This window comes from Larus michahellis, chromosome 5 (genome assembly GCF_964199755.1).
Source record: "Larus michahellis chromosome 5, bLarMic1.1, whole genome shotgun sequence".
Taxonomy (NCBI): domain Eukaryota; kingdom Metazoa; phylum Chordata; class Aves; order Charadriiformes; family Laridae; genus Larus; species Larus michahellis.
The window spans coordinates 12,193,221-12,218,558 of NC_133900.1; the positions used below are offsets into that span (position 1 = coordinate 12,193,221).

At 40.3% G+C, this 25,338-nt stretch overlaps 1 protein-coding gene across 6 annotated transcripts in view; it reads left to right on the forward strand.

The window, feature by feature from the left end:
• The window catches only part of WDFY3 (WD repeat and FYVE domain containing 3), a 178,554-nt gene extending 156,273 nt beyond the window's left edge, over positions 1-22,281 (forward strand). For all 6 annotated transcript variants that reach the window (XM_074588804.1, XM_074588805.1, XM_074588799.1 and 3 more), the window contains 21 exons: positions 93-241; positions 517-637; positions 1,105-1,190; positions 1,547-1,627; positions 2,173-2,227; positions 2,592-2,711; positions 3,544-3,661; positions 4,814-4,920; positions 5,689-5,842; positions 8,269-8,360; positions 8,685-8,897; positions 11,660-11,807; positions 12,850-13,004; positions 13,449-13,607; positions 15,086-15,265; positions 16,368-16,550; positions 17,443-17,539; positions 18,589-18,918; positions 19,983-20,094; positions 20,449-20,646; positions 21,454-22,281. In XM_074588804.1, coding sequence (XP_074444905.1) covers positions 93-241; positions 517-637; positions 1,105-1,190; positions 1,547-1,627; positions 2,173-2,227; positions 2,592-2,711; positions 3,544-3,661; positions 4,814-4,920; positions 5,689-5,842; positions 8,269-8,360; positions 8,685-8,897; positions 11,660-11,807; positions 12,850-13,004; positions 13,449-13,607; positions 15,086-15,265; positions 16,368-16,550; positions 17,443-17,539; positions 18,589-18,918; positions 19,983-20,094; positions 20,449-20,646; positions 21,454-21,574 — 2,979 coding nt within the window. In that variant the 3' untranslated portion in view covers positions 21,575-22,281. The remainder of the gene's footprint in view (positions 1-92; positions 242-516; positions 638-1,104; positions 1,191-1,546; positions 1,628-2,172; positions 2,228-2,591; positions 2,712-3,543; positions 3,662-4,813; positions 4,921-5,688; positions 5,843-8,268; positions 8,361-8,684; positions 8,898-11,659; positions 11,808-12,849; positions 13,005-13,448; positions 13,608-15,085; positions 15,266-16,367; positions 16,551-17,442; positions 17,540-18,588; positions 18,919-19,982; positions 20,095-20,448; positions 20,647-21,453) is intronic.
• Positions 22,282-25,338: the final 3,057 nt, after the last annotated feature.

The window sequence follows — 25,338 nt, forward strand, 5'->3', positions numbered from 1 at the left end:
TAAAGCAGTGTCTGGGGCTTGTTCTAACAAACCAACAGTCTGAGCCTGAGCTCGTTAACCTGCTTTTGCTAAGCGTCTGCTTTTCATTACAGATTCAGCATATGTACCGCTGTGCTCGGGTTCAGGGCCTTGACACCAGCGAAGGGCTGCTTCTCTTTGGGAAAGAGCACTTCTATGTCATTGATGGATTTACCATGACAGCCACCAGAGAAATACGAGATATTGAGACACTGCCTCCAAAGTGAGTAGATTAACAGAGAGTTTTCTCAGTCTTTAATAGCTGAACAAGAAGTATTTAATGAGATTTTTGAGGAGTCAGCTTCAAAATAATGTCAGATTCAGAAAGACCTCAGGAGCAGTTTCCTCTGTGCTCACAAATTGCTCAGCGTAGTGTGATATATTGTGAAAATCAGCTATTTCTGTAAGTGGACTCTCATATGAGAGTTAAGAGAATAATTCTTTTAATTTATCATCTTTTTAATCACTTCCCTCTTGCCTGTTTATGCTTATTTGCAGGATGCATGAGCCAATCATACCTAGGGGAGCAAGGCAAGGTCCAAGCCAACTCAAAAGAACATGCAGCATTTTTGCCTATGAAGATATCAAGGAAGTACATAAAAGAAGATACCTGTTGCAGGTAACTTGGACACTGTATTTGGATTGAGGAGCCAACTTTGGTATTTTTTGACAATGTTGTAATTTTTAAAAAGTAAATAAATAACTGATCAGTATTTGGAAAGTGAAGCTGCTCACTGTGTTGAAATTGAAGTGCTTAAGTTGGGCATCCTTGTCTGATGGCTTACCATGGTTTAGTTTGTTGTGTGCTTAAGTTGGGCATCCTTGTCTGATGGCTTACCATGGTTTAGTTTATTGTGTGCTTAAGTTGGGCATCCTTGTCTGATGGCTTACCATGGTTTAGTTTATTGTGTGTATTAGTGAATTTTAGCGTTCCAAAAATAAAACATCTGGCTGCACTAAGCAAATTCTTTTTCACCATAATTTGGTGTCAGATGTAGTAGAGTATGGCTAAACTGGTCTGTGTCTGACCTTCAGAGGTGACAAAGTGTGTTAGCGTTGACATGAGTTTGTCCGCTTTGTTTTCAGCCAATTGCAATTGAAGTTTTCTCTGGAGACGGACGGAACTATCTTCTAGCTTTCCAAAAAGGAGTTAGAAACAAAGTTTATCAAAGGTATGGTAAAACAAGTTAGAACATTTATTCTGAATATTTGCAAATATCTGTGCTGAGCCATATTTGAGCTTACAGCGACCTAACAACCAGAAGGAGATCGCAAGTGATGGGTGTTAGGCAGTGGATAACCCGATAGCAATTTAGTGCTGCACGAAAGAACCACTAGGAAGCGCTAATGCCTGCGCGTGAAACTTCCCGCATGCATTCTTGAGAAAAGGGTCCTTCCGATTTTGTTGAAGAGGTTACGTAGCTGCTCAAAACGAAGTCTGTAACTGCACTAAATGCACTCTATTTCTAAGGAAGACATACCGAGGACAGAAACGCTAATCTCAATCTCCTTTTAACTGCTGATGCAGGTTTTTGGCTGTGGTGCCATCTCTAACAGACAGTTCGGAGTCGGTGTCTGGGCAGAGACCAAACACCAGTGTAGAGCAAGGGTAAGTACTATCTATTCCTCACACGCTCTGGAGCTCATCAGTTCCAAATAAATGATGCTTGCATTAGGGTTAGGATTCGCTGGAGAGTACTGCAACCTCGATTTAAAACTGGGCATTCCAAAAAAAAAATGCCCAATGATGTTGTGCTCCAGTTATTTTAAGTGTACTAGAATCATTGGCAGCATTGCTGTGTCGTCTTACTAATTAGGCTATCAGGATTAACTTTATCAGTATACAAATACGTTCTGAAAAGAATTGGAGTGCCAAAGCCATTAGATTTGTCCAAGTTGTTAAAGGTATTTTCCTCATGGTAAGCCTGTTTGATATATTTGTACTGTCACTGAATTGCATAATTAATATGCCTAATTTTAACAGTCTGTGTTTAGGAATAAAAAAAGGCACTGCTAAAGCAAAAAGGAACAAAGCTCAGTTTTTCTAATCGTTACAGTTTACAAGTTTTAAGATTAAAACTTTGGATTGTCTTGTGAAGATGTAACCCAGATCTTGCTGCTAAGTCAGAAAACACACTTCCTTCTTCCCACTAGGTCTGGCTTGCTTAGCACTTTAGTGGGAGAAAAATCTGTTACTCAAAGATGGGAAGTAAGTATGAAAATTTTGGGTGTTTTTTTTTTTATATTAAATTTCACATTTTGTAGTGATACACAATTAATCAGTGCACATAAGGTGCATCCTCTTATTCAAACAGGTGGAATATACCGCTATAGAAAGCGTATCTCAGCATTTTAGTTTGTACTATTTCATTATACCATCATCAAGTAGGAAATGGTCCTACTGTCGAAAATGCAAGGCGGGGGAGGGACTGTAATAAAAGTAGAGTATGCATTGTGATATTGAAGTGAGTTCCGTTTGTTTGGGGAGGGCTGAACACTGACAGTCTGGCGGCATAGGTGTTTGATTGTTGTAAAGTGAACACTTTACAGTGCTGTTATCTGTCTTCCTTAAGAGAGGAGAAATCAGTAACTTCCAGTACCTGATGCACTTAAACACTCTGGCGGGCAGATCCTATAATGATCTCATGCAGTACCCTGTCTTTCCCTGGATCCTCGCAGACTATGATTCAGAGGTAAATAAAATACCTTGTCAGCCTTGTCAGTGATTTTTTTTTTTTTTTCTTTTTTTAATGTTGGAGGTTTTGCAAATATTACAGCTTGCTCTTGTTACCTTGGTAAAACCGAGGCTTATCTTTATCATCGGTTGTTTGATTTCATCTGTTTTGTAACGTTCCTCCTACTTCTCAGGGGGGAGGATATTGGAGATTCTTGGCTGTCCCATGTGGGCAGGTTCCTGCCTGCACTGATTTTACAACTATTACTGGACTGCGCACAGATGAGGGCTGGCTTACATAGCTTTTTCTAAGGCAACTGCCTCTCTCTATTGTAGCAGTTCTTGTAAGTCTTCGCATTAGCTTTCTACTGAATACCCTGAAGGATGTTATGCCAACAGATAAAGCAAGCGTGTCCAGAAGACTGTGGTAGGGGATACTGTGAAATCTGGCTCCACGGTAAAGAATTTGCTTTTGAAAAAGATGAAACATTCTATTAATGCTTTTTTGGGCAGCTGTTGCTACCAGGCAGACCATAACATAAAATATTGTTAGGGTACGTGCCAAGGATTCAAGAACAGAATTAGGGGAAACTGGGGAAGAGGATGAGGGGAGCAGGGCAAAAAAGTAGATGGAGCCCAGATGTGACTTAAAATAAAAAATACTGACTCTCTTAGATCAGCCTGAAGGACTGTTTAAAGCACATCCAACATTGCACCTGCTGTGTGTGTAGAAAACAAAGATGACAACCTTGGGATGCATTTGGTGCTAAATATGGTAATCAGCAGTGTTGAAAGGGTTGTTTGACTTTTGGGCATTTTTTATAAAATTGGTGTCTGTTTTATCTTTAAAGGAACTGGATCTTACAAATCCCAAGACATTCAGAAACCTGGCCAAGCCCATGGGAGCTCAAACAGAAGACAGGTTAGCGCAGTACAAGAAGCGATACAAAGACTGGGAAGATCCCAATGGTAAGTAATGATACATCCTGCAGGAAGAGCAGAGGGACGCATGCCTGTCACATGATGGGAGGGAGTCATGGATTTTTATATTATGGGTCAAGAGGTCTGGATGTGGATATGCAGAACTCTACCATGGTTTTTAGTGACTCTCCAACAAGTAGCAAAGGGGCGTTGTTTGTCTTGCTGTGTTTTTTGTTTTAAATTTGAATGGCAGCTTTTGTTTATATGTAAAAATAAAGGCAAAACAGTTGCGCATCCAGAACACTTTAACATTGTCTAAAGGCTGGAATGGGTAGGCAGATGAAGCGCACAACCAGCTGTCTCTACTAATACAGTTTGAGTGCTGCTGCAGGAAAATAAGTTATACAAAGGAATGGGAATACTTCTGTATTAGCCGTACTCTAGCTTTTTCATTTCTTATCGTAATGCATGGTTTTTTGCTAAGGAAACAGTATTTTCTTAGCTAAAAAAAATCAGAATGAGATGCAATTAAGTTACATATTCTTGATTTTAGAGCTTCCATATATATTGAAAATAAAACTTGTGTGTTTGGCAAGGCAGCTATTATACGATACATTTCTTCTTGTGTGCTTTTGTTGAAGACACAAGCGTGCTTAACTACTGCGGTGCTGTTCTGTATCAAACAACAGTACGTGGCAAAGATGTTCATTTGTAGCAGTGAATCAGTATGTTCTAAGTGTATTTATGCAGACGTTTTGCCAGGAAATTAAGAAAGTAAAAGCTGTACAAAATCTGTAGCCAACAATTCTGAGACCTATTTTTGCCCAAGTCTTTAATACCACAGTAATCAATAAGACCAAGAGTTAAAAAAAAAAAAAAAGTAGTTTCTTCAGCAGAAATCACCATAGCTGCTCTGCGACGTTTCAATTAGTTAAAATAAAAAATGACTAACCATTCAGTAGTGCTCTGCAGAAGCCCATTGAATTAGGGTTACTGGACTGCAGCCAAACCTCAAGTGGTGGCAGTGACAAACATAAAGCTTCCACATTCTCGGAATGAAAATTACAAATTCCAATTTTAAATGTGTCCAAGGTCAGAGTTACTAAAATGCAGCACTAATTACATTTTTTTCACTTAGTACTGATTCTGTCACCGAACTGCTTTATTTGTACTATGTTTATGATTTTTAATCTTCTGCAGGGGAAACTCCAGCGTATCACTATGGGACCCACTATTCATCGGCCATGATAGTGGCTTCCTATCTTGTCCGGATGGAGCCTTTTACCCAGATTTTCTTACGGTTACAGGTAAAAGTTACATCACCTCACTTTGTGTTTCATTCCTGCTGTACATATGAGACCTAAGTGAAAAATATTACAATCGGCTTTGTTTTCATCAAATATGGTAGAAGAAATATTTTTGGCAGAGTTGTTATTGCCTGGGAGGTTTTTGATATTCCTTTGTAAAAGATATAATGGAATTCACATTTGTTTTCCTTGTCGTTTGAACGTTTTTCTAAATGTATGCTGAACAAAATATCAGCAGAAAAAAACCAAAGCGAGTTTTACTGTGAAAAATACTGTGCTCATCAAGCTTTATTTGTCTGTTGTTGAAAGAATCATATGCCAGTTGTTTAGTTCTGAGCTGGAGGTATTGAAAGATTGTTATTTTAAACCAATATGTCTATCCAAAGAGACATTTTAGTACTGAGTGTTAAAATAAACGTTTGCAGAGCCTGGAATTGTTTGCCAGTTTAGTGGTTAATGGGGTTTGTAACATTACATGTCAAATATTTTTCTAGACAGAAGCCATCGGACAAAAAAAGATTTGTGTTTCTCTGAAATAGGACTAGATGACTCTCTTCTTAAAATTCTTCATATCTGTATCTCAGTGCTTTACGTTTACTATTATTTTGTACCAAAAAGTAATGCAGCTCTTTAAATTGTTGTGGTACAGAAGGAAACATGCCCCATTATCTATACTTTCTTCATTAGGCAGAGGATATTCTGATTTGCCTTCTTGGCAAAGTCTGCTATGTTAAGAGGTGCTGACATGCTTCTCGCTCTGTCCCACAGGGCGGTCACTTTGACCTGGCAGACCGAATGTTTCACAGCGTACGGGAGGCTTGGTATTCAGCGTCGAAGCACAACATGGCAGATGTGAAGGAGCTCATCCCAGAGTTCTTCTACCTCCCCGAATTCCTGCTCAATTCCAACAATTTTGACCTAGGTAGGCAGAAGGAGCTTGATAGCATTGCTGCAGGTGCAAGACCGGAGCCAGACAGTCCAACAGGAGAAAAACGTCTCGTAATATGGGCGGAAAAAGATCTGTTCAACTGCATGAGAAAAAGATAGATATGCTTTCATGTCAGAACATGCAAGTCAAGCAGGACTACCCCTGATATTTCCTTATACTAATGTGTATTCAATATTATATTTGAAAGTCTGAATGATTCAGAACTCATTGTTTCATCAGGAAGAGTATAGCAGGAATTCTTATTGCTTCTGTGATACCTCAGATTTATTTTTTCAGATTTATCAGACAAGGTATTTTCTCAAGCACTGAGTGTTAGTTTTAAGCAGTTGATGCAAAGTTTGTTCTGAGAATTGCTGAACAAGACAATGAAATACCCCAAAAGGACTTCCGTTTGGAGTGGTGTGTTTTAGTTGATTTTTGGTTTTTTACCAGTTCAAAATGCACAGATAATCATGTTTTACTTGGAGTTTCTCTGGTTTGCATTTTTCTCCACGTAACTTGCTACTCCACGATGGTGTTCACCATTGACAGTCTTCACTTTTAGAATTTCCTCTTAAAAGTATTCCTAAAGGTTTTGTTGAAAAGTCGCGGTAGCTTTTGTGAGAGTGGTTATTCAGCAGGAGTCAAATTTCATGCCTTAGGACATACATGTTCCTTAGTATGTATGTCACTTAACAGTGGCATACATTTTCTTTTCTGGGCTCTGTGCTGTGAATCTAATAGCAATAAGAAAGACTAAACAACTCCTAAGTTTTAATGGCCTCAAATCCTTTATTCAAAATGTATTGTAAGAGATTGGGAGCACAACCTTACAAAAACAAAACACAAAACCAAAATAACAACCTGCAAAATCTCTCCCAAGTATATTTCACACAGACGGGTATGACCATTACCAGAAAAATGTTGAAGTCTTGTCCACTTAGCTCCGTATCTGATAATTTTGAACTGTGACCATTAGAGTCATAGAAGTTCTTCCTTGAGCATTTGGAACAACAGTAGAAAAGGTTTTGTTACGAACAACTGTCAAACACTATGTGATACTTCTGATTGTGTTATTTCGTAGCTGTCCCGCTCCCTTTCCCCCTGAGATAAAAAGAGAGGAAGATTTAAATTCTAGTGATGCAAGCGGTGTTTCTGCTGGAACACTGTATGTAGTACTTGGGTATCCCTCTAAATGTGGAAATTTGATAGTATTCCTCTGGGCTAATAGGAAGTGTGGAATTGTCTCTTGGCAACAGGCAACAAAACAAGAACATAACTGGGAACTCTTTAACAAATACATTTTTTTTGTAATTGCAACATGCCATTTAATGTTCAGAGTGGGAAGGGAGCTATCAGGGGCCCACATGAATGTATGTGGCCAGACCATGCCCAGGGGAATCACCAATGTCCTTGGGTACGAAGCTTGTGGGGTGACCACTTAGCTCTTCGCTGTTAAGAAATGAATATTTAGTCTGTACTCCTGTGATGTGTAGCCATTCTCATGGTAAAACAATAACTCCATTCCTTGATACGGAATATATTTATAGTGAAGAAAAGCAATCCTGGGATGAAATACTGTTCCACCAAGGCTTTACAGAGGTTTGCTGTTACGCTGTGTCTTCCTGGGATTTATTTTCTTCAAAATATACTAAATTGACATGCCATTGCTATACGCATACTAAACAGATGCCAAATACAGGAAAGTATGTCCTCTCTTAAATTGGGCCTAGCACATTGATTCCAGTTGTCCTCATAGAATAAGAAGGAAGTCAAAAAGAGGTAAGAAAACAAACCTTGCTGTGCTGATGCCTCTAAGTGCGAAATGGACGGCTGCCGTGGTAGCTTTAGGCGCAAACTAAACTGACAGAGCAAGATTCTGGTTGTACAATGATTGCAGAAGGCTACTTTAGTGGCTGTTGTTTTCATTAACTTTCATGCACTGTAGTGGGTCTTTCCCATGACGGGGAGAGAAAAGCAGAAATTCACTTAAACAGAAAGGTAAAGATAAAATAATCATGTTCCAAGAGCACCTGACAGGGAAACAAAGATTTTGAGTTCAGGCTCTACATTATGAAGTTGTGCGGACTGGGGAAGAGTCAATGCCTCTAGCTAGAAGAGTAATGTTTGTTTTGAAGAGCATATGCTGAAACGCTATCATCATCTTCAAAAGTCTTAGCAAGGAATATTCTCCTCCTGTGAGCGATCTTACATGAACAACCGAGGCAGAATTTTCCGTGTTTATTGCCTGACATTTAAAAATTACGTAGTATTTAAAAAAAGAAAAGGCTAAAGTGGCTTCCTTTACTAAGGAAAGGTGTTAGAATTTGATCGTTTTTTATAGTTTTTTTTTACCATTGCTGCTGCAGTGCAGTTTCAGTGCTTCTCTCCATATTTTCCTTTCTTTTTTTTTTTAATAGGTTGCAAACAAAATGGCACTAAACTTGGTGATGTAATACTCCCCCCATGGGCAAAAGGAGATCCTCGTGAATTTATCAGAGTTCATCGGGAGGTAATTTGCATTTTAATAATCACAATAGAAAACGTCAGTTGGGACTTTCCACTGCACATTAACCTAAGCTGAAATCATTCAGTCACAGTCCAGGAGGTCTGGGTTAATGGCTAATTGGTGCAAAGGTATGTAGAAGCAGTGTTTCCTCCCCATTCCTTTTTGGCTGGGGATTTCATTGAGACAGGACTTGCTTCAACGAAAAGATTTATCAAAATTTAACAAGGATGTGTCAAAATATATTCTGCGTTTTTCTTCGTGGCAGGTGCAGTAGCCTCAAACGATGACCGGTACGGCTAGTTCTAATGCATGCCCTTTGAATTTCAGGCTCTGGAATGTGACTTTGTGAGTGCACATCTGCATGAGTGGATTGACTTGATCTTTGGCTATAAACAGCAAGGTCCTGCTGCAGTAGAAGCTGTAAATGTCTTTCACCATCTCTTCTATGAGGGGCAAGTGGACATATATAACATCAATGATCCATTAAAAGAGACAGCTACTATAGGATTCATTAATAACTTTGGACAGATACCAAAGCAGGTAAACTGTTTGTAGAATTCTTACTTGCCAGATGACACTCCAATTGAAACGTATCGATATAGAACGGCAAAGTGTTTTAGGAGTGAAAATTCCTGGGACTCTTTTTCCATAAATATTCTTCCAGTGATGTGAAATCATTTGTATTTCTATCATAAGTGCAATGAGAATCAGTGCCTTTTTATTCCCCCCCCACACACTTTGCATCCTTAAAATAAAGGCAAAATGAATTATGGTTCCACTCTAAAAAATCAGCATTAAAAAAAAAAAAAAGTATGTATGTTCCTGCTGCAAAGTCAGAGAGGAGCAGTGAAAATCCAAATTCAAAGTAATGCCTAGTGTGTAGGTATTTTAAGTTATCCTGTAATAAAATAATTCTATAACAACTTATGCTTCCTTTTTTTTACACCAATCACTTGGTGTTCTGCGGGGCTTGGCCTCCTCTTATTTGAAGAATCTGATGGGGGAAAAAAAAAACAACCTTAAAATTTAAATTAAGAAGATTAACTCTTGTAGGACAGCAATAGTTAAGGAGCTATATAGATGCATTTTTGTTGCAGCTTTAAAGTTTGTGTTCTCTTTAAGAGATTACATTAAGTTATTAAATGTAATATTAAATCTAAAGTTTTGCTGTGTGGGGTTTTAGTTTTTCGGCGGGGTTAAGGGTTTCTTTCTTTCTCTTTTTTTTTTTTTTTTTTTTTAAATAGGCATTTCTGTAGGGTTTTTTTTGCTGTCCAGTGAAACTTTTAAATGTCATCAGTGAATTTTTCCAGTCCTGGTGGAAACCACGGATACCTTCTGCAATTCACTGGGAACCCAACCCACATGTTGGGAACTCTAGACTACAGCAGCACATGTTGTTTCAGGACAGCCACAGGAAATTTCCTGTGGGGACCCGCTGGCAGCTGTCTGTCTCTTACTGCTTGGAAAGAAGGCTAAGAACTGCTTGTCTGTTCTCTGTGGCTGGCTGCTTTTCTCCTTTTCCTTCCTCGTGCTCTCTCAATAATCAAGATATGGAGTGGCTGTGGGGTTTTTGCCTCTGAAGTAATAGTCAGTCCCTGGGTTGTGATGATAATCGGACGTGGCCCAGCTAAAACCAGAGGAACAGATAAAGACTGGGGCTGACGGCAGGGCAATGGGAAAGTGTTGCAGCTGAATCTGAAGGTCTGCCTTAGTTTTCGAGTGCCTGTTAGGTACAAACCTACGATGAGATCTACCAGAAATTGCATGAAGCTTTGCTAGAGGAACAGGCAGACTGCAATAAACTCAAAACTCCTTCCTTAAGTCATTTTTGGTGGTGAGCGCTCTGGGAGCGCATTTTTGTGTAACTGTAGAGAGTTTTGCCTATGACCTTCTGTGACTTTCCACAGGGGATCTAAGGCAGGCTATCTCAGTGACGTGGCTATTGTGCATGTTTTCACTCCTTTGCTGCATGGGGATGTAACATGAGAACTACATCTTTTTTTATCCCATCTTTTCCACCAGTAATGCCCCTGATAGTTCTGTTTCCCATTTTAAGAAGTTGTGCTGTGCAAAACATTCCAGAGCTGGTGCTGCATTTGGAACCACACTCTCTCAGACTCTGTGAGGGTCATGAGATGCCACAGCCTGGGGAGGCAGAGCAGAACGAATGAACAAGAGGAACGACTGCTCAAAGGAGAAAGGAGTTGTGGGGTTTTTTTTTTATTTTTCTTGGCAGAACTGGCGTTTTTTTGAGATCAGTTGCCCATGTGAAGGCTGTATGATGTGCCTTCTCTCTCCATCTTCTCATAGCCCAGCCAGACAGGAGGCATGCTGTAGTTCAGTGAGAGCTGTGGCACGTAGGCCTGTGATTACCCTTCATACCCAGAGCGTAGGTGCGAGCAGTAGAAACATGTGTGCGTGCTCATAGCTCAGCTGCCTTAGGCTTATGCACGTTCCCTCTGCTTTGGATAGGCAAACAGGTAACACGTCTCAAAGGGCTGTAAGGAAAATACCTTTCAGCCTTGGAATTTCAGTTCTCCTTTCAGTCCTGTAATAGCCTGTCTGCAAAAGAGTAATCAAAATCTTACAAAATACCACTCAGTGTTTATATTTGTCATTTACATTTTATAATACGTAGTGTTACCATCCAATATTTTTATTATTAATTTATCACGTGATAAACCTTAGCGTGTGTCATTGATGATCGTGGCTTATTAGAAGCTATGGCTTATTTAACACTGAGATACTGGGGATGGTCACTGAGACGGTAAAATGGAAATTCAGTCACTCGTAATGAAAAGCTAGGCAGAAGATAACCAGGTGCTAAGATGCGTTTCTTGTGCGCGATTGTCATATGTGGTCCAATTACATGCCCACCCATGCTGTCATTCTGTTCTTTGGTAGTCTGGCCGCCTCCCAAGTGTGTCACCTGATGTTTGTGGGACACAATTTGTTTCAAAGCCAAAACTTAGCTTTCATTTTGTCCTAGGTTAGAATTTAATACCGTGTTATGTATCAACTTCGGGATTTTTGCTTGCTTTACTTCAACTGCTTTTGCAACTGGAAGTAGCTCTGAAGATACTTTTCTTGTTATATCCTTGTGGGATTTCATATTATTTGTTGAAGTCTTATTGAAATGGTCGCCATAAGGTATTAGTGAATACTGAGAACAGAACTAAGTAACATTTGCTGACCTGCAGAATTTTTAGAAGGTAAATTGCATGTACTGATGATCTCTTTAAGCTTGTGCTCTTGTAAACCTCTTGATTTTTGATGATAATCAATTTCTTAATGAATTTCAGCTCTTTAAAAAGCCACACCCACCGAAGCGTGTTAGAAGCCGACTGAATGGAGAGACTGTGGGAACCTCTGTGCCCCCTGGTTCCACAAGTGACAAGATTTTTTTCCATCATTTGGACAACCTGCGGCCATCACTTGCCCCAGTGAAAGGTAGAGTGAAAACCCACAGTAATTATTCCTGTTTCTTTGCCAGAGCATTCAGAGTTTCAGCAAAATCATCCTTTTCCACGTTTAGCATAGCTCTAACGTTCTTAATACCTGTACTTTTGTGAGAAACGCAAATTTAAAATATCCTAATACTGTAAGATTGTGTTCTTCTCTACCTTAAAGTGTACTTGGAAAGCACTACATCTGTGCTGCTTTAATGTAACTCTTTTAAAAGAGAGAGATAAAATTGGACCTAAGCACTTCTTTAAAGTCTTAACAAACGATATTCAGGGTACACTGTTTCTGGGCCTGTGATAGCCTCAATTTTGTGATTTTTATAGCAGAAGGATTCTTTATCACAGTGCTGAGAAATACTCAGAAGTGTTGACAGGAAAGGGTGGTGTTGGTTGTTGAGATTAAAAAAGGTGGGTTTTGACGTCATCTCTGATATTGGGCTGGACAAAACTTAATTGTGTGTGAGGCAGGTAAATGCTATATGGTGATTTTTTTCTGAGTTGATTAAATGAATCTGTGCCTGCCTGCCGTAAAGGGAGGTAGACGTACTACTACACAGGACATAGCAGAGCTACACTCTAAAACTGGAAATTAGAAAGCCTTAATCTATATTTGCAAAGCTTGAGGAAAAACTGGTAGAACACCACGGGCTGTAGTCAGGAACATAACCTGTGGGAACGCTTGGCCAAGATGTTAGAATTGATACCAAAAACTTGTTTTCACTTGTGCCGAAAATGGTACGATGACTTTTAATGATGACAGGCATCTTGTCTGAAGAACATCTTGTGCAGCATTGCAGGTGGGGTCAGAGCTATCTGTGATCCTCGGGGTGTCGCCGCCACTACTGGTAATGCTTAGCCCTGCATTTGTTAGGAATGTAGCAAAAGTTGCCATCGTTGCAATTGAAACAAAGATTTGCATGACATAGCCAATACAGAGATCCTGCTTGTGCACAGCATCAAATATTTAATGGGATCAGGTAATATTTGTCTGTGCTAGCAATAAAACATAACCCCATCTTCTTTTTCAGAGCTCAAGGAGCCTGTGGGACAGATCGTGTGTACTGATAAAGGCATTCTGGCAGTAGAACAGAATAAGGTTCTCATCCCACCTACATGGAATAAAACTTTTGCCTGGGGCTATGCAGACCTCAGCTGTAGACTGGGTACCTACGAGTCGGACAAGGTTTGTAATCTGAAATTTTTTTCAGTGCTGAATGTACCAAAACCAATGAGCACTCAATAGTGAAAAAATCTAAGAATGGAAATTTATTTCACATGTGAATGAAATAATCTCATACTGCATATGTTTTATTGCTCCCTATCTGGTGGTCTTCATCAGAACACTGGCACAATAACATAAGCCAATTAATAATAATTTTTTACCAGGCCGGCAAAACATGAATGAATTAAATCTATGCCGTTGAAGGTCATCTCTCGTGTTCTCTCGGGGGGCATCTTCTGGCAGAGGCTGGAATTGCTTCTGTTTGAGGAAAAACTGCACAGGGGGTAGCAGTGATATCTTGGTTACTTAATAGTCCAGCATGCAGGGGGGTTCTTAGGTTTTTATTTTTATCCTACCAAACACTAATCCTGCAAGTAATTCTTCTTTTTTTTTTTTTTTTTTTAGGCAGTAATTGTTTATGAATGTTTGTCAGAATGGGGTCAGATACTGTGTGCCATTTGCCCCAACCCCAAACTAGTTATCACTGGAGGAACAAGCACAGCAGTGTGTGTGTGGGAAATGGGCATCTCCAAAGAAAAAGCTAAAGCCCTCACACTGAAACAGGTAAGATACAATAAAGATACCTTTTATGTAAATTATGTTACAAGATCAAAGGAATTACCAAAAGGGTATTGCTCGCATAGTAAGCTTTGAAACCATGAGTCCAGCGAACCCTGGGAGAACTGAGTAGTCGAGGTGCCGATCTGCATTGGAAGTGGGCAAAATGCATCTTGAAAATTGCATCATTTAAGGATAGTTGATCACCAGGAGCTTTTCGGAGAGACGGGGAATTTGGTAGTGATGTTAACAAAATTATACCGGTGTGTTTTGTGAATTCATCTGCTTTATTGTAATGTTGCATAAAACTGTGTCAGGGAGGGCAGTGAAGGAAACTGTCTCAAAAGTTCGTTTTCCTTTTTTTTTTTTTTTTTTAATTTTTTCTTTTATAATGTATATATTTAAATTACACTTCTGTGCAAAACTTTGCAGTTTCTGGCAGTGATGTTTGTGGAGCAGAGTATACTTGTTCAGGATCACCTTAAATTGTTCTTGCTTTGTTAATTCAAAGCATCAACTTTTAATCTAACAAACGAGCACTCGTGCTTTAAAGTCACTTGCAGCTAAGTCTTGTATTTACTAAAGAAAGAATAATAAAAAAGCCCACCTGTAAACGAAACAAAACACCCCCATCCAACTACCTCAAAATATTCTAGAAGCTGTGTATCATTGTTATAGGTAGCTAGGTTGTTAAGTGTTACTGTTCCTGTTAGCATCTTCATAGCAGGACTGTTTCCAGAGGAAAGCTTCCACTTGAGAAGAAATTTAGAGAATTATTTAATAACTTCCCTTGCATGGTCTCCAACAACTGTCCAAAGCTATGTTTCCAAAGCATTTTACTTAAGAAGAAGGCAAGATAAAACACTCTATCTTGAATTTCAGGGCAGTATATTGAAGGCCATTTATTGTACTTTAGCCAATGATTTGTAACTGCAATAATCTGACTGTATTCCAGACTCCTGTTCAAATGGTTAGGTTAAGCCTAAAATGTAAAAGCAGGGTCTAATACAAGTAGATGCTTGTAATTTTCTCCTCCTTCCGATTGACTTTACCATTTTGGCTGCCGCTCTTTCTTGTCTTTTCTCAAACACCAACAGAAGTTTATATAGGAGCTATTTACAAAGAATTTCTGTTTTCAGAATGTAATTTCAGGTGCAGCCTGGAACACATATGGACCCTATAAATAAGCTACTGATGCAGAACGGGTTGGAAATTTATTTTGGGGTTTTTTTTCAGTAGAAGTCTATATAACATTAGACGCTTGAAATTTGGTTTTGTGAGAGTACTTTTTAAATGGAAAAAAAAATACTGTTATTGTCAAGTATGAAAATAGTTGCCAACTGAATTCTTGTAAGTCACTTGCATCTTCCGATAGGATATTCATGTTTACATTATCTGAATCTCTTCAGATAAGTGGGTTTAATGCTGTAATTTTTGTACTCTCTCCTGATTGCAGCTTGTTCCTCCTGACTTTTGTTTTACAGGCATTACTGGGTCATACTGACACTGTCACGTGCTTAACAGCATCGCTAGCTTATCACATAATTGTGAGTGGATCACGGGATCGCACCTGCATCATCTGGGATTTGAATAAACTCTCTTTTCTAACACAGCTTCGAGGTCACCGGGCTCCGGTTTCAGCACTCTGTATAAATGAATTAACGGTAAGAACCAAATACCATTCACCAATGTGCAGTGGAAACAGTAGCAAGAGTCAGAAATTGCTACACCAAAGAAAAATAAACCAGGGTCTTCTGTTAGTTTGAGAAAACTTGTATAACTCATCTGAAAACTAATTAGCTGGTTTAGGGAATTATTTGCATCTTTTGTCCAGAGACGCACATAGGTTTGTTCCATGCAGAGCGGCTCGAGTTCAGAAGGGCATATTAACAGTGCTGGCAGCAGTGTAGCTAGTGTGGCGTTCAAAGTGGGTTGTCAAACCTGCCACAGGAACTAAGAAAAGATATTTTGATATTTGACCTTGGTTGACTTTTGTTCTCTTACGCTTCATTTAAAGGAAGCAGAAGATACCTTGGATGAAGCTGCAGTGACGATTGTAGCTGAAACAGACATAACCTAAAAGCATGTCTCCCTGGTGGTCCTATAAGCGATGGGTTGCCATTTATCGAGCTCCCGTGCACGTCAAAGATTTTGCCTGAGTTGAAACTTTATGCAGCTGGTCCATGAGGGCTGGATGGACCATGATGCAACTGGAGCAGTTGTAGTGGTTGAAATCAAGACAAAATGGGGCTGTAATGCAAGGAGGCGTTAGCAAGTAGATTAGCTGCTAGTAGTCTGGTGATGCCAGTGGTTTAGACTGCAGCTCCCATTTCCCCTCTGCACTAGTTTGGACCATCTCTCGCTCTTTTCCCAATAAGGAAGCAAATGAAATTTAAGGTGGTACATGTTTGTGAAAAAAGAGAGGAGTCTGTGAGAATAGCGTCTTTGAAAACTGAGAAGGAAAAGTGCTGAAAATACACTGTTGGATTGCTATGCTGTGAAAAGTGGAGGAATTGGTCTACTCATTGTATGCTGTAAATACAACAAATAGGTCGCTACTAAGTCTGCTTTTCTATGTACAATTTAAAAAAAAAAAGCATATCATCCTAAAGATTTGTTTAGGTGTCCAAACTAGGCTCGAACAGAACTTTCTGAAAGTGCCAGCTTTGATGGCTGAACTTGGCTTATATATGAACCTGGCTTATATTTTGCTGAAGAAAACCTAAGACCTGTATTGAAATACGGAGATGTTATTTGTCTTTGCAGGGGGATATTGTATCATGTGCTGGTACTTATATCCATGTGTGGAGCATTAATGGCAGCCCTACCGCAAGTGTAAACACTTTCACTGGCCGAAGCCAGCAAATAATGTGTTGCTTTGTATCAGAGATGAATGAGTGGGATACTCAGAATGTCATAGTAACAGGACATTCGGATGGAGTTGTCCGGGTAAGTATCAGGAATCACTGTTTGAAAAAATAAGTTTACTCCTTAGTTAGTAGTAGTAGCAGTTAGAGTAGTCATGTCTATCCAACATAGTGTCCTGGCCAGTACAAAAAGCAGTTTTGCTATATTGGGTCCTCCACCTGAACAGTTAAATCCTGCAGGAAGGAAGGAGGGAGTGCAGGCTGGGTAGACGATGCAGACTGCTTTTGGTGCTGGAACCAGCTGTGCCTTTTCTGCACAGGGTGGTGCAGTGTATCGTGTACACAAGTTAAATGGACATCAAAGATTCGTGGAAAACTCTTTCAGTGAGCTGACATTCCTATACAGTCTTTCAGTTTTCTTTCTCCTTTTCGATCCACCCGTTGTGGTGGTGGGGCGTAACTAGCAATAGTCAGGAGCATACCTTTTGCTTCCTGCCCTGTTTTGGTCACCAACTTTCATGCCTGGAGATTGTAGTTTTCGTTTACCGTTTTTGTTCTACACACCTTGAGACACTCATTTTGCTGCCTAGAAAGAAAAGAGGAACTTAGTGGCATCTCTGATCACTGCGAGCCTAGCCCAATTTTTGGTACTTTGCTGTGCCGTCCTGGGTCTGCTTTAACCAGAGTCTGCTGGTCAGATTGCTGTGTGCAGTGGATTTTTTTTTATTTGAACAGCAAAGATGTTAAATAACAGCACAAGACTTGTTCACTTGTGATTCAGGCATGAACACACGTCCTCTTACAGTAGTTAGCCCCCGTAAACAGGGCTCAGTATGGAGATGTGACCTGCCTCTCACGCTACCAGTGCAAACATGAGGTTCTAATAAGCCATCCTAACTCTACAAGAAGCTCAGAAGAAAGCTAAGAGTTCAGTACATGCCACTTTGCTTATTCCTTATTCCCTGTCCCTCCAGTTCTGGCGGATGGAGTTTTTGCAAGTACCGGAAACACCAGCTCCAGAGCCTGCGGAGATGCTGGAAATGCAAGAGGATTGTCAGGAAGCACAAATAGGTATGTCTCCTGACAAGTGTTTTGTCTTTGCCTTTTATCTGATCTTCACCATACATAGGTAAAATCATGTGGTTATACAGTGCAGAATGGACGAAGGGGATTTTGTCTCAAATGAAAATTGACATCCAGTGGGCCTAATAAATAAAGCGTCTGAGTTCTTTATTCACCACCTTGCTCATGGTAGTTTCATACTGCTATGAGTAAGAAAAAATCATGCTCATCAGGTTTTTTTCTGTGAAGATTGAACTTTTCTGTGTGTGGTTGTTTCTGCTATCGGTAAACCCAATGGATGTTACCATTGTCCAAAAGCTAGATTTTTATTTTTTTATTTTGAAATGGAATTATAGCATAACAGCAGAGTTAAAAAAAATCTACTGATGGAACAGTATGCTGTTGAGACAAGCAATGCTGGCCGTATCATCTTTCTACTGTCAGAATATTCTGGTCCATGCTTGATGGGTGTATTTTCTTTTAGCCATCTCATCTTCCTCTTGCCCTTTTCATATTGAAGATACGATCTGGATTTGGATCTGTATCGCGTGATACTCATTAGCAATTACTATATATAGACACCTCTTTTTTTTTTTTTCAGTGTCACTAGGAATATAAATATCTTCCACAGTTGCTTTTTTTGTATTAACAAAACCTGTTATTAACAAATCTGCATCATGTTTCTCAGTCGGCTGGAGTTTCAGCATAGCTGACTGTGTTACTTGTTTAAGTTTTGCTGAAAGACAGCAGGATTTGGTTTTGCTAACTTGAGCGCTGTTGAAAATTGTACTCATTGTGTCTCTCATAGCCTACCTCAGATGGACTATCATAGGAAATTGCTTCAGCTAAGGAGTGCTGTTTTCTGACAGACCAGTACAAAAAATGCGAGTTGTTTGATTCCTGGCAGGAGCTGAATCTTTGCGAAGGCTTTGAGATGCCTCCATGCAGTTTCCCCCTACTCGTGCTGCAGTGGTTGTTGGTAGTGCAGCAGCAGAATAGGGGAAGAGCTCAGGCGATCAGCAGCCTTGCTAACAACATCTTCTCTCCTGTGAATCCAGGGCAGGAAGCCCACGAAGAGGACAGCAGTGACTCCGAGGCGGATGATCCATGCATAGGCCAGGACACGAAACTGCAGGAGAGCCAGAGTCAACCAAGCAGCACCAGCCACAGGCCTAGGTCATCGTCAAACAGAGCAGCGGCAGCATGGTCAGCAGACAGCGGCTCCGATGACTCCAGGCGTTGGTCAGATCAGCTCAGCTTGGATGAGAAAGATGGCTTTATCTTTGTGAATTATTCTGAGGGACAAGCCAAAATGCATCCCCACGCTCAGGTTAACCACCCGCACCCCAGCTATGCTGAAGCACGGCACTACAGCAAGCTTAAACCAGGTAAAAGAAACTGGACACGCTTCCTCTGTCAGATAAACATGCTGTCAGCACCGACCTGTAAGGCAGTCTCTCTCTGTCTGTGCAGCTCTGAATTCCAAAATTGTCAGTGAAGAGAAAAATTTGTGTGCAAAGGTTGCGTGTTGTTCAGGCTTTTCCTGGTCAGTTTACCCAGCTAAGGACTTGATGGCCACCACCACCACCACAACCCCCTGCAGTGGGATGGTGGAGAGAATAGAAAGAACAAAAGCAAGGGAACTGACAAGTCAAGATAAGGATAGTCTAATAAGCAAAGGAAAAGAGGAAGACAAAACAAGCGATGCAAAGGCAATCGCTCGTCACCTCCCACAAGCAGAATGATGACCAGCCAGTCTCTGAGCAAATGGCTGCCTTCCCAAAAGACCCCCTCCTCTCAGTTTTATTGCTGAGCGTGATGTTACACAGAGTGGAATTTCCCTTTGGTCAGTTTGTCAGCTGTCCAGCTTGTGTCCCCTCCTGATTTATTGTGCACCTCCAAACTGCTGACGGGGGTGGGGGGGGCAGAGCAGAGTGGGGGAAAAGAGAAAACCTTGATACTCTGCAAATACCGCTGAACAACAGCCAAAACACTGGTATGTCATGGTGACTATGTTTTAGTCACATGCCCAGAACACAGCATTGTGTGAGCATTTATGAAGAAAAGTAGTGACAGTTGGAAATCTAAGTCTTGACTTTAAAAAGAAAATAAATAAAATTAAAAAATAAAATGAAGCTATCCCAATCCTGACAGGCTTTGGTACAGGGCTTCCCTGTGTACATCACCATTCTCTGCAGCCCCCAACTGGACTCAGAGAAATTGGAGGCCCTGTGCGTTGTTTTGTATCCTCTCCTTTCTTACATGTGTTGAGGAAGCGGTTGAAAAACGTGTTTTCCCCAAGAGAAACTTGAGTCATAGAGAATTCTCTCTGGGGGGAGATTATTTCTTTCTACAAAGTCTCACACATACAGGTATGTTGGGGGAGGAGGGAACAAATATGAGAACAAGCAAATTTGCTTTTTCCCCCCTCCTACTTTCTGCTCGTTTCTAGGATACAGATGGGAGCGTCAGTTGGTGTTTAGAAGCAAACTAACTATGCACACGGCATTTGATCGCAAAGACAACGCACATCCAGCAGAAATCACTGCACTCGGCATCTCTAAGTGAGTAGTTCACAAGTGATCACTTACAACATTTTTTTCGGTGTTGTCAGCGGGAAGTGGTCTGAACCAGCCATTGTTCTTTGCATAATGCTGTTTTGTGGTGCTTCTGTTTAGGGCAGCCTTGTTCGAGGACTGAGATAAAAATACGAAAATAAGTAGACTTACTCAGCTGCATTATGTTATACAGAGTGTTGTTGTAGCTCCATTTTCCAGTCAGACCAGGCTAATGTACACATTAGTTACTGTGCTAGTAGTTTAATTTATGACATATTCTGACATGTAAAATTGGTCGTCACTGTCTGTGCGTTACTGTGCCAGAGTTGTTGCAGGAATGTTTTTGCTTTTTTCTTGCAGGGATCACAGCAGAATTCTTATTGGGGATGGTCGAGGCAGAGTGTTCAGCTGGTCCGTAAGCGATCAGCCTGGCCGATCTGCAGCTGATCACTGGGTGAAGGACGAGGGGGGAGACAGCTGTTCGGGCTGCGCGGTCCGTTTTTCACTCACGGAGAGGCGTCACCATTGCAGGAACTGCGGACAGCTCTTCTGCCAGAAGTAAGCCAGCCAAGAGCCTCCTTTGGGCTCTTTTCCATACTGAATTTTAGGCTGGGTAAAGCTGTTGCATGCAACGGAACTTTGCTGAAAGACTGAGGTTTCCCTTACTAGAACAGAACTGATGAAGAAAAAGCATCAAAGCTCTCAAAACTTCCAGGGAGGAATTGGAAAAGACACACAGACCCTTAGTAAATCTATAGTTAGCAAGACAGGTATCAGGAGAGAAGGAAATCTGCTTGCAGCTTTGAAAACCTCCCTGTTGCCCATCTGGGAAAAACTCTAGGCAAATGAACTTAGCAAAGGAAAAAAATCCCAAACAAACTTCTTTTGCAACTAGTTGTTCTTGTCCTTCCACAAGCAACCCGGTCAAAATGTAAACCATATGCAGGACTGTAAGGATGCAGATTTAGGAGCCAGTGACATGTAGCCTCACACAGGAAAACGTATGGCACAGCAGATGTATATGAGCTCCTCTTGCCCAGGAACTGATGTGGGAGTCTCTTCTCTGGTCCACTAGGTCAGACACGGTATTTTATTTCTAGTTTCATCTCTGTAGCTATATACTTTGAGTCTAAACTGGTGACAACAGCTGTTTTTAAGCTACCTCTCAGCGCAGAATCATTGCGTTGATTCTGTGGTGATCATACCTGTTAAATTCTGCTTCTGCCACGCTGTATTGCATTTCCTTGATGAGTTTGGGCAGTTCTCTGATATTTGAAGTCATGATGATAATTTCCACACCTGGACAGAAAATGGCCAGGTCAGGAGAGGACCTGTGTTCACAGCGATGTTTGTTTTCCTCTACAGGTGCAGTCGGTTTCAGTCTGAAATCAAGCGTCTGAAGATTTCCTCACCAGTCAGAGTCTGCCAGAACTGCTTCTACAACCTGCAGCACGAGCGGGGTTCAGAGGAAGGGCCCAGAAATTGATGGGGTCCTGGCAAACAGAGACCCCATCCAGCCCCGCCATCACTCCAAGAACTAGTGAGAGTATCGTGCAGTGATCGGAAGGGATTAGAATATTGTCTGTTTACACTTAAGTTTATACTGAGTTTTAAGCACTAAAAGTAAAAAGGGATCATTGAATCGATTTGTGTTGACAGAAGGTAAATGAGGCTAACAGCATAATTAAGTGAAGAGCAAGGCCCAAGAAAGACATGATTAATAACCACAAATCCAATAGAACTGTCAACCCCTAAACCTGTGTTGACGTGGCTATCGAGAAAATCCTCACTTATCCTAAATACCCATTCTTGTCTTGTTTTTGTAGAGCTAGTCATCTTTATCGGGGGGAGGGGGAGGGGAAGGCTTTTTAGAAGATAGTTGTAAATCTGCCTTCTTCGCAAGCAACTGTGTATATTGTAAATAGGTATAATGGCCTTTTTATCTAAATATGAACTTAACTGCCTGTTACATGGGACTTCAGATTAACCACTATACTTTGTGTGGCATCTTTATCTCATCTATCAATTTAAATACGAATGTTAAAAAAAAAAAAAAAAAAAAGAGAAACCAGAAGACTCAAAGGCATTATGCGTATTTCTGTTAAAAATCCAGTCTGTGCATGTTTGTTCTTTCCGTTGCCCACAGTATCTTAATCTAAGTAAGGCTATTCGTAGAATTACATGGATTTTTTCAAAAGAAAACATTTTTGAGAATAGGACTTGGAGTATTTTATTCTAGCTGTAAGATAACCAGGAACTAAATTGTACACTTGTGTTGCATTTTATACCAAACTATTTACCACCTCAGTGTTGTTCATATTTAATAAGGCCTCTTTTATACATATGTCAGAGCTGCAGTTTTGTTAATTACTTACTGTTCATTAGCAGCTGATTCATGCAGTGCAAGAACCAGCTTTTAACTTCTTTAGTCAATAGCAATTGGCTTGCATATAGATACAGAATGAATTCCTTGTGCATAAAATTTAACTGCTGTTGTCCTGTAGCTTGTTTGCGAAAAAACTTCCAGAACAATAGGCATTGCTCTAAAACAGGGTGATCTTAGTCATGTCAGAAACGCTTCTAAGAACTAATCTTCGTGTTTCAGCACATGGCATCAACTTGAGGACAGCAGTAGACTTCCATTGTGGTTTTTAAGTTCCAATATGAATTTAATTGCAGTATTTTTTTACTACTCTATCATTTATTTTGCACTACATGTGGGATGAAGTAGAGACACTGATATCCACTGGGATTGGAACGCGTGCATTGGATAGGCCCATGGACTTAATTTCTGAATGAGGTCTTGCCAGTGGTTTTTTGGTGGGGCGGGAGGGGGGGAAGGGGGGGACAGGGGCAGGCTGGTGTTTGGTTTGGTTTGGTTTTTTAACGTATGTGTATATATTTTGTAAATGAGTGACAAACCAATCTAGCTCTAGGTATATTCACAATGGGTTCTTTTAAATAGCGGTAAGGATATGACCCAAACCAACAGAAGACAAGTGGCCCTGCTTTTGCTCTGCTAGTGCTTCGGTGAGCGTCTTCACTCGAGACGATGTTATCCTTCACTTGAAATGATTTGGGCAGACTCTGGCCCTGGGACAGTAAATGGTTAAAACCGGCACTGTTGTTGGAATTGCACCATCCAAAATGCTGGACCTTCTGTGGTGGTGTGAGCTCCTTCCAGAAGGTCCTTGGCACTGCGGTGGCACACCTGTCTTCTCTTGATTTGAGCTTCTAGCGGTGAATAATTTGTTAATCCTGATCACTTACTATTTACCCTGGTATCACATGTTTATGCACTGAAGGTTAAATACGTATTTTGATACATGTTTGTTTATTATGTATGTGCTGGTCTGTAAAATGAGATATATTCCTGTTTTGGTATGTATACTAAGTCCCCAAATGAACAGAAAGGCTTCTCTAGAGCCCTTGCACACTGTTGAGTAAATGCAGGTTTGTTGAGATTTTCTGACCCAAATAGATCCCGTTGGATCCAAAGAATGATGATCAAGTAGCCGCGCTGCATGGCTACCTGGACAGATTTGTCCCTAAAAACAAGAATAGGTCCTCAGTAAGCATGTGCGGAGCACTGGAATTTCTCTGTTCTCTCTAACGTTGCCTTCACCCTTCCCAAAATGATGCGAAACCAGCATAGTTCAGAAGACAGGCTAGTGGCCTTAACGTTTTCAGTTTGAAGAAAAGGCTATTTTAACCAATGCCTTTGAGTCCACGGAGTTTTCTTCCCCTTGCCTCCAGATTTCAAATCAAAACCAAATTTAAAGTCTTTTCTACAGAGTGGAACTCGTACAGCCAGATAATTAAACCCTAATAAAAGCAAGTTTTATGACAATAACACTGATATAATCTAAACACTAGAGCAAACAGTTGGCATATAGTACTAATGCAGGGTCGTGAAGATAGTGGGCCGTCAGTGAAGAGGTAGTCGACTGCGTTCAGCTGCATAAGCACGTTGTACGGGTGGTGGTCTGTGCTTTGTTTGGCAGCGTACTGAAAAATCAAGGTGGCTATTCTTTACAAATTCTGTAGTGTAGAGGTTAGTCCCAATTTACATTTTGCAAACAAATCACCACAGCCCTCGGACTTAATTCTTTGTTTGCGCTGTTCCAAAAAACCAGGTTCTTGCTTGTAGGAGGTGGAGGGGAAAAACACACCTGCTCATATTTCCTCTGGCAGCTGGTGCTGTGGGCAACTGTTTTGTTCACTTGGGAGTGGGGTTTTTTTCCCGTTTCTTTCAAGCTTCTAATGCAAATACTTGCTTTGTTTTCCATGTAAAGATCTGTTGAGCAAAAATAGACTCATGTACACTACCATTAGTAGACTGTATTCTCTGCAAGTACCTCACGTGTCTTCTCCTGCCTTGTTCTTTGTAGTATACTTATTCATGTACTCTTAACATTCGTATGTAGTGTGCAACTGTAATGTCATGCTTCTGAGAGGGGGTTGGCTGCCTCCAGCCGACATTCATCAGTTCAATAGCAGAACACTTTAGATAAGTTATTTTGCACTTTCTTATGTATAAAATTGGTAGAAACTTATATTTGCTTTGTATCATTTAAAGACTCCTTTTGTTTCAGTAAATGAACTGTGTACAAAATATTTATGCAGTTAAAACTTTTTAGAAAGTATTTTTAATTTCAGCAAGTTTGGTTACTTGTTGCATGACTATTAACACAGCTGACTTTTTGTGTCAGTGCAATGTATATTTTTTTTGTCCTGTTATTAACTTGTAAGCCCTAGTTAAATGGCCATTTATTTGTACAGCATCAGGAGTAAATTGAAGATAACTGGCTAAGACTGGAGTGTGGAATTTTGTACTATATTGCAGAATCCGATATCTGTTTTTTGGTGGTTACGTAAAAGGCCTGACGATTTACTATCTAGTGTGCAATCTGTGATATCTGAATGTTCATTGTATATTTGTCTCCAATGCAAAAAGGTAGAGTAACACAATTACAACAATACATGATTAAATGCAATAGTTCAGGTACTGAAGTATTTTTTTCATTTCAAATAAATACCTGCTATTTACCACCAAAAAGCTGGTTTGCATTTGTTGGAAAGACACAACATTTGGAGCTGAATAAACATTTTTAACATGGGAGCAGTAACTAATGAGTAACATGTTTCTATATAATCATGAGGAGTAAATTGCTATTATTTGTTGCAGTTTTGCTTTCTGAACGCGAGTACGATGACGCAGTGTGAAATCATGTGTCTTTGTTTATTCTT